Source organism: Lutjanus erythropterus, chromosome 16 (assembly GCF_056507025.1).
Source record: "Lutjanus erythropterus isolate fLutEry1 chromosome 16, fLutEry1.hap2, whole genome shotgun sequence".
NCBI lineage: Eukaryota > Metazoa > Chordata > Actinopteri > Lutjaniformes > Lutjanidae > Lutjanus > Lutjanus erythropterus.
Window position 1 is genome coordinate 8,529,107 of NC_139332.1, and position 13,163 is coordinate 8,542,269.

The 13,163-nt window shown below is 40.3% G+C and overlaps 1 protein-coding gene across 1 annotated transcript in view; it reads left to right on the forward strand.

Annotated features, from left to right (window-relative positions):
* The first annotated feature begins 470 nt into the window (after nucleotides 1-470).
* col22a1 (collagen, type XXII, alpha 1) overlaps nucleotides 471-13,163 on the forward strand; it is a 99,333-nt gene continuing 86,640 nt past the window's right edge. Inside the window, exons 1-3 of the mRNA XM_084739836.1 lie at nucleotides 471-683; nucleotides 6,085-6,233; nucleotides 7,591-8,157. Coding sequence (XP_084595962.1) covers nucleotides 6,143-6,233; nucleotides 7,591-8,157 — 658 coding nt within the window. The 5' untranslated portion in view covers nucleotides 471-683; nucleotides 6,085-6,142. The remainder of the gene's footprint in view (nucleotides 684-6,084; nucleotides 6,234-7,590; nucleotides 8,158-13,163) is intronic.

Sequence of the window (13,163 nt, forward strand, 5' to 3'; positions counted from 1 at the left end):
TATAGATCACAGACTTTTACTGTGAGTGAGTGCAAGAACAGACATTTAACACAAAGCTGCGAGCACGAGTGTTCTGTAATCATTTCCCCAACTTAAATACAGCCCTTCTCCATAAGTGTGTGGCTGGTTGAAGCCAACGCTGCCCGGCCCACCACGAGGCCCAGGGCGGCTCCGCTGTGGCTCTCGCAGTGGCAAAGGCCGGACAGTTGAGGCGGCCGCCAAGAGGCTGTGCCTTGTCTTTGAGGGCAACACTTCAGATGGGTGCAGCCATAAAGAAGAGAGAGAGAGAGAAAAAAAAAAGGGACAAAAATATCCAGAAAGTTGGGTCTATAATTGGCTGCGCCTCTCAGCCGGTTTTATGTGTGAGCACAGCGCAGTCAAGAACAGTAGAAGTCACCAGTGAAACTCTACACTTTCCCCCCTCTCGCAGTTCCCTCCCACTCTGTCCACCCATCCACAAGGTTTCTGAAGCTCACCTCAGCTCACTCTTTAACAACACCGTACACTGGATTGTCACCCTGGATTATATAATAATCTCATCTTGATTTCTGGCACCTGCAGGGGACGTATTTGGGATTTATTATCAGCTGATAATGATGCTGGCCCGGTGCTGATTCAGGCTGTGAGTGCTGGAGGCAGAGTGAGACAGACACCTCAGTAACGCTGACTGAGTGACAGGCCAGGTAAGAAAAAAAAAATCATCCATCTGTCAATTCTGTTTTCCTATAAAACTGATTCTAAAATGCTTATTTATTCTTTAGCAGTGTTGAATTGTTGGCATGAGATGCTGTTTGTATCCACATGCTGTTCAGATGCTCTATCAGAAAACAGACTTCTTTTCTTCTTCTTCTTCTTCTTGGGTTGCACTTGGAAAAAAAAATGTTTCTGTTTTTTGCATTTTGGGAATGATAAACGCGGTGCTTCTGTTATAGACATCTACATTTGCAGTCCCATTGAGAGAGGAAGTGGAAACAGGCCTGATGATACAGACCCCAAGTTTGTAAGGAATCTGGCCTCAGGTTCACATGTTGCACTGTAAAAAAAAAAAAATGGTTTGAACTTAAAAAGAGTGTGCACTCTGCCTTAAAATTTTTAAGTTGACTCAATTTGAAAAAACAAGTCGAAGTATTTTGTAATTATTCAAAACAAAGAAACATTTCTTGTCCAATAAACTTGATATTAATTCCGTTGTACTTGAGAAAAAAATGTTTGCAGTGTTTTGATTATTGTGAAAACAGCAACCATGAGCTATCTTAAAGGGACAGTTGACCCCAAAATTCAAAAATACACATTTTTCTTCTGGCCTGTAGTGATATTTATCCATCTAGATGTTTTTTATTGGGAGTTGCACAGTTTTGTAGATATCAGCCGTAGAGATATCTGCCTTTTCTCCAATATAACGGAACTAAACGTCACTCAGCTTGTGGAGCTCAAAGCACCAACACACATATCTGAAAAATTCAGAACCTGTGTCTCTTTCCAAAAATCATGAACTGGTTACTCATTTACAGACCCTGTTGTGAGCAGTTTAATGTAAGAGCTACTTTTAGAAAGAAAGTAGCTCAGGTAAATTCTAACGTAGTTCGGGTAGATTCTCCTGCAGAAAAAAAGTAGTTCCTACTTGAAGCAGCTCACAGCAAGGTCTGTAGTTTATTTTTACAAACGTATTTTTTTCATCTCTTCTAGCACCACAAGCCAAGTGCCACTTAGTCCCACTATAGTTGAGCAAACGCAGACATATCTCGAGCCGACATCTCCAAAACTCTGCAACTCACACCAAAACTGTCTAGATGGATAAATATTGCTATAGGTCCGCGGAAAGATATGTATTTTTGATTATGGGGTGAACTGTCCCTTTAAAGTGTATTAGAGACAGCAAGTTTCCATCATATATGTTTTCTACATTCTATAAAAAAGAAGGATCTTGGGAGAGTTTTAACTCTCAAACAATGCATGTTGGGAAGTCTGCTAATATGCTGATCATATTTCTTGAGAAACTTAATTTAATAAGTTGATTGAACTCTGTACAGCACATTCAGCTAGAAGAAGTCATGTTAATACTTATTAAGGTTAAATTAACTTGAATAAACATACTTGAATATTTACATTAAGTGTATGAGAAAAGATTAGTTGATTCCCCTAAATTCCTGCATGCGTTTTTTTTACAGTGTGACGAGTCAACCCAGCTTGTTTTTAACTTTGCCTCAGATTCTGTATATGTTGTAAAACTGCAGATTAATTCAACGCAGCGGCGGGAGACCCAAACAGCTTATTTAAATGTAATCATAGATGAAAGGGAGACAAATGAGAATATGTTAGACTTGTGCAGAATTGGGTAAAGAGGATTAGGAGCATGAATCCAAATCTTGTTCAGCTGCTTTCATAGAGCGGCTGTTCACTGTTCACTGAAGTCTTGCTGGGCTGAATTTCTCAGATTTTAAATGCACACTAATTGGGGCAATTAGAGTGATTCAACTAGCGTGCCTCATTAATAGCACCAGTGAAACCAAGTAGCAGAAATAGCCTAATGGAGAATCTGATAAGAAAACTTGTATGTGGAGGCCAAAGCACTTTCTTTTACCCACAGTAAATAATGCACTCTCTATTTCACAGGCTGCACAGGGTCAAGTCACAGTCATCAAGCTGCTATTTTTCTCCAAAACCATTTCCTGGAATAATTTTCTGCTCAGATCACTTTCTATTTCAAAACCATACCAACATTTAATCTATTCTAGTTCTAGTTCTCAGTTCTATTTTAGGTGGCAACAACTTTTTTTTTGGAAATACACTAATTAGCTTGCTTAGCAAGAGTTATAAGAGAAGATTGACATCACTCTCATATGTGTCTGTTAAATATAAAGTTGCAGCCAAGAGATGGTTAGCTTAGCTTAGCATAAGGACTGGAGGCAAGGGGAAACAGCTAGCCTGGCTGTGTCTGAATGTAACAAAATCTGCCCAACACCATGTATTTGATTTACAGATGAAAGAGCGTTTCTAAGGGAAACAGGATAAATAGGTGGGGCATAACCAGCTGAACCATGCTTTTGCTAATTAGCTAACATCATATTTTGTTTTACAGCAATAAACCATGACTGGATCGTGATATATGAATACCAAGAAATGGATTTTATTCATTTTTTAGGTATATTTTGTGAAACAGGTGCACAATATGACAGATGTCATCTAAAAGGGTTAAAAAGCATTTTTCATTTTGTCTCAACTTAAATGGATTGGTTCAACTTCTTGGGAAACATGCCTATTAGCTTTCTTAGAATTAAGGTAGACAACACTCTCAGATCCGTCCGTTTGGGAGACAGCTAGCTTAGGTTAGCATCAAAAGTGGAAGCTAGGGGAGACAGTTAGCTCTTACTTATGTACACTTACACTCACTGATTAACACATTATTTCTTGTTTGTTTAATAAGACCAACAATGCGTAAAAATTATAAACAGTGGGTTCTATGTGTTCCCACGCACAGACTTCACTTGGGCAGGCCACCCAAGTATATTAATGGTTTATTTATATTTTTTTAGTCCATTCAAGAGAATGACATCATCTCCCATCGCTCCACCCCTCTACCTGTTTGTTCTGCTCTTGCAAAATGGGTTGCAGTTGTTGGTAATAGCACATGGTATGCAGAAAAAACTGAGTTTCTTTTTAAATCTCAATCAATAGTTTCCATATATTTGATCATTTTGATTGGTCACATCATTTACAACAAGCCTCCTCCACATGCGACTCACCTGCTTTTGTTAAAAAGTCCGAAGCAAGTTGTAGCTTTTTTTCACAGAGACAGTCGACAGAGCAGACACAAACTGTGCAGGGGAAAAGAAACAGAAAGAGGTGGGGCGTGGCGAGCTGGTGTGTGTGCAGTAACAGACCAGAAGTGTAGATGTTCGAGAGAACTGAGGGAAAAAGCACCGTGAGCAGATTATGGTAATTTGTGAGCAAACACTAAAATAAGGGCGACAGTTATGTAGGATTAAAATGGTGAAATAAGTAAATAAGCTACTAGAAATAGGATAATGTTTCTAGTAGATCCCTGTCATTCTGTGGGAAATGCTGTCTAGAGCATGCCAACTAGAGTCCTTCCCTATCTGAACCATTTGAGAGCATGTGCATCTGGCTGAAGTGACTGACTCTCTGTTAGTGCCCCCACACATGACTAAAAGGGACTAAGTTTTCCAAATGTTATTGGACCGAATGGATCATATTCTGGTAATGAAAATATCATTTTAGATGATTACTCAAAAAGATGTATTCATCATTTACAGCTGCTCCATTCCTCATGATTGTATATGGAATGAAATGCTTCTCAGGCTCCACGTGATTAATGCAAAAGCTGCAACACCTGGTATGGCCACAATGCCAAAATTTCTTCACAAGGCAGCATCACTCCTCCAGGGTTAGAGTCAGTAATGGGTGGTGAAATCTTTGCCTGGGTTGGCAGTGACCTGTCAATGTGGCACATGTCTATATTCAATTAGCTCAGCAGCTCAGGTTTTTTCTTCATAGGACAATGTTGAAAATCTAAAGTAAGAAATATCCACACTGACATTTGACGTCAAGCTATCCTCACTAAAATGTGCTGGCAGCTAGTCAGGAAAGGCTACCTGCTAGATCTGACTCTGTAGTTATGCAAACTGGAGATGATATCAACATGGTGTCAATATGTCCTTTTAATCAATGCTATTGGTCTTTAAAACCTACAGCCATCGCTACATGATATTTAACAAGCTTACTGCTGTCAGCCAACAAATAGTCGGCACATTTCCCCCCATAAAACCTCAACTTGTCATTTTACACTAAATTTTTTTGTATGTGGTGAACAAACTAGGTAAAACATGTTAATTAGTGAGCTTTAGATATCTTTTTTTTTATTATTATTATTGGACAGAGCCAGACAAGCTGTTTTTGTCTTTGTAACCTTATATTTGATGCGAACATTATTTTCCTCAAAATTATTCCACTAAGCACATTCCTAACAACAGTTTGTAGGTTTGGACACCATCCACCTCTAGAAAACAAACAGGTTTACAGATTTTTTTTCTGTGGAAAGCAAACAGAAAGGTGGTGAAGGATGGTAAAGAGCTTTTCGGAACACAGGGGACTCGTATTATTGCTTTCCAAGTTGTGCATAACTCAGACTTTCCTCATCCTCCCCCGGTGACCCCCCGCAATGAGACACTCTCCCAGTCAGGATGAGTCCGTGTTATGGCTACGGTCAGTCACACATCAGCCCTAATGGCAGGCATCACATCCACTGGTGTACAATAAGAACAGGAATAGTTTTGTGTTTATATGATGGGTTTCTGTCAGCGTCAACCAGGCACAGCAGCCTCATAAATGAATCCAACAGGGACAGACTGATCAATCTTTTGCAACACGCTGGTGAAACAAAGCTGCACAAATTTTCACTCCAGCAACCCCAAATGACAAATAGAGATACCTGCATGGATTTCAAACTTTAAAACATCACTGTGGAGAAATCATGCAGTGCTACATCAGCAAACTGCACACTCCTAACATTACTATTTTACTGTGTTGTGGGTGGAGACGGTGAAAAAATAGTTTGGCAGCAAGTTCTGGCAGTCTTTGGTGAGTCCAGTTTTTTCTGGATGGAGTATTCACTTGCTGCTGTAGCAAGATGTGTATTTCAACCCTAGGTTTCAATTATCACATCTTGAGAATGGAGAACATTTCCTGCCAGCTTCCATACCAGAGAGACATCCAAGCAGCGGACAATAGAAATACTGCACAATGGGGAAAGGGAGATAGAGAATCTTTTTTCTTGTCGGAGCCCAAGTTTCTTTATACATACAAAGTGCCTAATGCAATCTTAAATCAGCTTTCCACCAATCCCTTGTCAATATAGAGACGTGGCAGCAGCCACTGTAGGAGTCCTGTGTTTTTTTTTTACACCAATCTCCCTTCACTACATGAAGTCCTCCACCCACTTTGGTTTCACTGTTGGAGAGAAATTATTGCAAAAAATCTTGTTTGCCAAGGGACAGCTTTACAAAGTAGGCTAACTGGCTGTAGAGTATATTAAAACTGTTGATGTTTCCACTGACCTCTCCACAGACTGGACATCTTGATGGTGGTGATAAGCTAAACAAATCAGACCCAAACCAAGGCCGAGATGGAATTTCGACTGGGATTTAGGATCACCCTGGTCTTGGTCATCCTGGCCTTGACTCTTTCCCGTGAGAGAGTGGAAGCACAGAGGGCAGGTAAGTTCATTAAAGGGATAGTTTGGATTATTTGAAGTGGGGTTGTATGAGGTACTTATTGATAGTCAGTGTATTAGCTACAGTAGATGGTTGATGGTATGCCCCCAAATTGGGGAAGCAGTACTGGTGTATGCAGTTAAGCAATGTACTGCTGTGGACAGGGTCAGCCGCAAAAGGTATTTTGGCCATCTAAAAAGATCAGCATCAGTTAAAGTGTGCACTACATTTAGAGTATTTTCATTGCTTTACCCTTGGTGTCAGACAGACTTTTCCAATGGGAAGTCACAGTTAAATATCACTGTTTCTAAGGCCACCAAACTCCTTTTGCAAACAGTAATTTTACCTCAGAGAACACGTGAGTTTCTGGTCGACTGCTACCTTGATGCTTTAGTTTGTTTGTGTCATTTCAGTGAATCTGAATTAAGCTTTTAAACAAAGAAGTCATGCTATATCAATTCAAACCGATTGGTAGACCACCAACTCCCATGTTCTGCAAGGTAAAATTACAGGGTGGCTACAGGTCCTGAAAAAGTCTTAAAATGTCTTAAATTTACATTTAATAATAAAAAAAAACTTAAAAAGTAATAAGTTGTCTCAAACTCTGTTTGGGAGGGTCTTTAAACTAATTCTTGATTAAATGCTGTAAGCATAGACTAAAATTCACTCCAAGTGCAAAATAGCCATACATTTAATCTTTTGCAATACCAATGTCTTTCAGCACAGAAATTGTCATTCCACTTTGATATAACCTCATTTCAGACTCTGGGTTTAGGACAATTCATTCAGTTTAGTTTTCTTTGTGTAGCACCAAATCATAACAAAGTTCTCTCAGGGCACTTCTGAAATAGAACAGGTCAAGACCGTACTCTTTATAAAGCCTATTGTTCCCACAAAAACCAGGCACTGAAGAAACTGTGACAAGGAAAAAACTTATTTTTAAGAGGCAGAAATTGGATCCAGACTCTTTATTAAGGGTGGAAGCCATCCAATTATAGTGATTTATATCATTAAGGACATTTTTCCCCCACTAATATACATATTTGGACAAATGTTCTTCAACAAGTTATTGTTGTTTTGTCTTACTTAGAATATCGAATTTACAATAAATGTATTTACCCAAATGAATATAACTATATTTTCACATTTGATGCGTAGTTGTGTTGGAAACCTGGCCTTACATTGCTACTTCATGCTGCCTCTCCAAACTGGAGGTGCGCTGACCACCATACCAACCTCATATAACCTCACTTCAAAGAATCATACTATCCATTTAAAATGGAATACTCTGATATAATTCCAGTGGTGGAGTTTAAAACGACTCTATGTGACTAAATCCTCCTGTATTTACCTATCACAGGTTGTAAAAATGTCCACTATGACTTGGCATTTATTCTGGACACGTCATCCAGTGTTGGAAAAGAGAACTTTGAGAAGATCAGGCAATGGGTGGCCAACCTTGTAGAGTCTTTTGACGTGGCACCCGACAAGACAAGAGTGGCCGTGGTTCGCTACAGTGACAGACCCACCACCGAGTTCAACCTGGGCAGACACAGAACCCTGGAGGACGTGAAGCGAGCCGCCCGGAACATCCGCTACCTGGGGGGGAATACAATGACCGGGGACGCTATCAGCTACACCACCACCAACATCTTCACGGAGCGGAACGGAGCGAGGCCCATCGCCAGAGGCATCCAGAGGGTGGCCATCCTCCTCACAGATGGCCGAAGCCAGGATTATGTTCTGGAGCCCTCGAAGGCAGCTGCCAAAGCCGGCATCAGGATGTTTGCTGTGGGCATCGGGGAGGCGCTAAAGGTGGAGCTGGAGGAGATCGCCGCCGAGCCAAAGAATGCCCACGTCTTCCATGTGACGGACTTTAATGCCATTGACAAGATCAGGGGCAGGCTGAGGAGGAGGCTGTGCGAGAGTAAGTCGGCCATCAGGCTCGCTGCCAACACATCACTCACACACTGCATGCCTCACGGCTTCTGTTTGAAGCCTTTCTTTGAAGAGCCAGCCTCACCCTGAATGTGCACTTAATCAAATTAGACTCTTATTTTAACCTTTAAGCACTACACGGAGGAAAGACCGTAAAACCCACAAAACCCCACCCCAACCACAGAGAGCTGCTGCACACTCATCCAGTGCTATCGTGGCTTCTTTGTGACTGAAAATGAAACGTGTGAGGGGGCTGTTGCAAAAATTGGCTTGTAAATGACAGTTCCCAAACCAAGACATTTCTGTGGCGTAGCTGCCTTTCTGACTGCTGCTCTGGTGCAGAGGTGTTTAGCACTGGAAAGCCTGTCTTAAACTAACCTCAATGGTTTTTCCACTAGTAAGCTGAGAGAATCTTTCAACACAGGCTTAGAAAGTAGCTCACTGTAATGTTTTTAGCTTAAAATGCATGTAGTATTTACTTTACACTTGCACAACCAAATGAATTAGCAAAAATAGACCTAAAAAATGAAGTAAGAGCTTCATGTTGTGCGGTAGCTGTGTGGAGAAGTGAAAAAGTGTCTGTGTGTGACTGTTTTCTCAGAGAAGATAGATGCTTTGCACTCCAACGCTTGAAATTCCTACCTAAAATTAGCCAGACAGGAAAGAAAAGGATGCCATAAGTCTTAGCCGCAAACAGTAAATATAAAAACGGAAATGACATGATTACATGGTTTAACGCACAGATGAGCAAAGACAAACTCTCAGCTCTGGCTCTAAATTGTCAAGTTTGACAAGGCAGAAGTAGAGACTCCCAAGAAGAAAGTGTTGATTCAGTCTCTGAAACGGCTTTATTCTTTTTTAAGGGCATATCGTCTTGCAGGGCAATACTGGTGCAAGGGCAACATGGAGTCATTTTAAAGCCACTGACCTTTGACCCCTGCTCCTTGACTCCACAGACTTTCAATCTGCCAGCCAATAATGTAGGTTAGATACAGTGCTGGGAAAATTACTTTCAAGATGGAATACATCATTTGAAAGTGATAAAATATTTTACAGTATTGTCTGTGTGGAGTAGTGGTTTCCACTGCCTTTGCAGCACTTACACCAAAATAAATGCAGAGGGATGACTAGGCTTATAAAATGGAAGAAGGTAATATTGTGTCACAGCTGTATGCCCTACATTGAAACACTTGCAGTAAAAAGATGTTTCAATCATTCCCATGTGCCCCATTTCTATGTTGGCTCTGTGCCCGATGCAAGCCTCTCCTCTTAGCTGTGTCTCATGGACTTTACTGCCACCTGAACCATTTATATATACTTCAAGTCTATTTTTTTTTTCACAGTATGTGCGTAGATGCAACGGTGATGCCCTCAAAAAGGCACCGAACGAATACACTGTAAAAATAAACTATTGTTTTAGCTTAAAAACGTTGGTGTCCGGGCTGCCTCAAAATTTTAAATTGACTGAATTTGAAAAGACAAGTTGAGGTGATTTGTAATGGTTCAAAACAAATAAACTTCTGAAACTTCAAAGGTTTAATTAGGTTAGATAAATAAAACTTTATGTTATGTTTACAATGTTTGATTCCACTAAATTCCTGTATGATGTTTTACAGTTTATATTTATCTATCTATATATACCTAAGTGGAGCAGAGTGTGCTGCTCTCTGGCTCTCTGTTCTGGTTTGAGATGTAGGTTAAAATATTGTAGCGAGTGGCGATGGCCCACATGCCTATAGGGCTGGACTGAGTAGTTAGTTAAGTTAGCTCTCAAGTTTTGTTAGTATTTGTAGTGTGTCTGTTCAGTTTATGGTTTATGATGGTAATTTAAATTTTTGTGCTAGTTTGTATCTTTAACCATTAGTGAAGTGGCTGTTACATTTCCTCACCAGCTTCATTTTACTACAGCCTTTCAGAGTTGAATGTGTAATGCATTACTTGACACAGTAAATGCCAAAATATTACCGAAATCCTATTATATTACCTCTGTGGCTTGACCAATACTGGATTTTGGGGCTGATGCTAATACTGATGCTAGCAAGTAAATTTTGATATCAATATACTGGCCAGTGTTTTTTGTACATTATATTAATGTACAGAATATAGAATATGTGCATAAACACACAATTTTTGCAATGATCTCTCATAAAATATGTAAATCAGGAAAAAAAATCTACGAATAAACTTTATTATGTCAAGTTACTGAAACAGCAAACTTTTTACTTTCACCACTATTTTTCAATAATTAGAAATAGCTATAAATTAAAAAATTTACATAATATACATAAAAATTATATTGGCCATATCAGACAACATATCGCCATCAATAAATCGGCTGCACTTCTACACTGTAATGAAATGACCCCCAACACTGGTGCCTATATATTATAAAACATGCTGACTTGCAAGTTTCGAGCACAATGCTTTGTAGAACTAACCAGAAGCTATATTTGCACAAAAAGACAGTTCCAGTGTTTTCTTTCTGTAATCTCTAAAATCACCACGAGTGAGTCTCTAAGTATATCAGTGGTCAGAACGACCGGTTCACTGAGCATCGGAGTTATTTTCACCCAGAAAATTATAGCTCTAATGTTTCAAGTGGGTCCAGTGCAGCCGCTCCAATGTCCATGTTTAATGTTTTCACCTTTTAATCTATAGGTTTAAAAAGGGCCACTACTTATTATGTGCTGTACTGATTCAATAGACTGTGTGTGGCCTCACTGAAAGACCTATAAGATTACACACTTGACCCCACACAACCCTGGTGACAGAGCGCTCTAATATCAAAGATCTTGTTTAACACCCACAGTGTGTTTAAAAAATTCAGCAGCCATAATGATGACAGGTAACATGGGTAATAGTGAGAATTAAAAATTTATCCATCTCTGACAGAACGGTGGTTGTTAGGCGTGTAATGCTCGAGCTTGTGCTGATACCATGAACCTGTCTGAGACATTTATTTCCAAAGGCAGGTTTTTACATCGCTTCCATTTTAACTCACAGCCAGATCCCCAAATTATAGCTTCAGGGCCACAAGTGCAGGGAGTAGCTCGGCTATCTAGCATGCTAAGTCTCAGAGCTGTGCAACAACACCGTCTGTAAAAAGAGTGACGCACTTCCATTCATTCACAGAATGGTAATTTTTGGTAGACACGTTGGCTTTACAAACAATATAAAGGTAGTATCTTTTGTGAGATCTTCAATTATCACTTTAAAAAGAATGAAGACTCCTTTAATTTTACAGCTAAACAAACTGATGGCAGACACAAACAAGGACAAACTATACAACTGAAATTTGAGATAAACCATGTGAAAAGGAGATAACAGCACTTGTAGAATTACTAAAAAAGTATGCACATGCTGACAGTTAAATTAGCTGCTTGGATTTTCCTATTAGGCACAGGAACAGAAAAACAAGCCGTGTCAACAGAGCTGTTCTCATAATGAACGGCACAAATGTTAAAAGCCACTCTGACATGATGATTTTTATAGCCGTGATTTAAGAAAATTGCAGGGTTCAATAGTAAATGTTTGGCAGGTACTTGATCTATTAGGGAAGCTGGAGTGTCTCACTGTGACATTTTCAGCCACAGATAATATTTAGGACTGACAGTCAGGAAGCAGACAAATTGTTGGGCTAATATTAGCTTTAATGAGAAGTTCCTCTGAGCAGATTGATTACCAACTGATGAAAAGAGCCTGCATTTGCTGTCACACCTAATCAACAATATTAGTCTTGCAGTGTGGGGTGTGTGAGAAGGTTATATTTATGTTCAGCTTGTCAGCTGTAAAGCGAATGCAGGGGAACAGATCACAGACGACTATCATCAGACACTGATAAGTCCACGTTTGTCTTGAGAGAAGTGAAATTTCAATCTGCAGCATTGTGAAGAGGGGATGGGAAATTCATCTCTGTCACTCATCAGATGACAAAATGCATGTCTTCTCATTTGTCTCCTCTGGACGGTTTTATTTGTCTAGGTTTTGTTACATCTGCCTGTGAGGTTTCTTATGCCACCTCCCATTGGACACTTGTTTCAGGCGGCATTGCGGTATAGAGCTTTTCATAGCTCAGGGCTATGCTCAACCCTTGGACAAGCGCAGGGCTACAGGATTCACACTGCACTTCTAGTGGCTCTGGGTTTGTAGAATGTTTTATGATTACTCTTTTGATCTTTTAGCCCTGTTTCACACTGGCCCCTGTTAGCTCTAGGTTTAGTCAGTTTTCAGGGGATAACCCCACAAACTCAGGGCTAACCCTGTTCTGGAGCAGGGCCAGCAAGTCTTAGGCTAAAACCAAAGTTAGCCCACTTTGGGCAAGAATTGTGACAGAGTGAAAGCTCTCTTGTCCTGGTAACAGCCCTCTTAAGGGCTTCTCACACTGTATATTCTTATTCTAGGGCTATTCTTAGCCCTGAACTGTACCATAGGATAATGTGGCCCTTTTTCACACATATATTGCTAGCTCAGGGTGAAGCTTACTGACAGCTTTTAGCCCTGGATTTAGTCAATTTTCAGGGGATAATCCCACAAACTTGGGCCAACCCTGCTCTGGAGCAGGCCCAGCTAGCCCTAGGCTAAAGTTGGGCTTAGCCCACTTTGGAGTGTACCAGGATTGTGCCAGTGTGAAAACTCTTTTAGCCCTAGGCTAACAGCTCCCTTAGTGTGGGGCTAACTGCTCTCTTAACCCGAGGCTAAATGCAGTGTGAAAAAGCCCTTATCTGCATGTTCAAGGTCCTAGGAAAACAACAACAACCTAGGAGATAGCACCCTACACACTGAAAATGGCAAATTAGCACCTGGGCCGCTAATGATATGAATGTAAATGAGTTAACAGTTGTTATAATTTCTTTCCCAGTGATGCAGTCATTTTAATGCCACTGCTCGCCATCCCATTTGCAAATGTTTCATCAAAACAAGTTTCCCCTGACAATATTTAGTAAGGGAACTGTCACTGCATCCTGGACTAAGTGCCACAAAAAATACATGTGATAG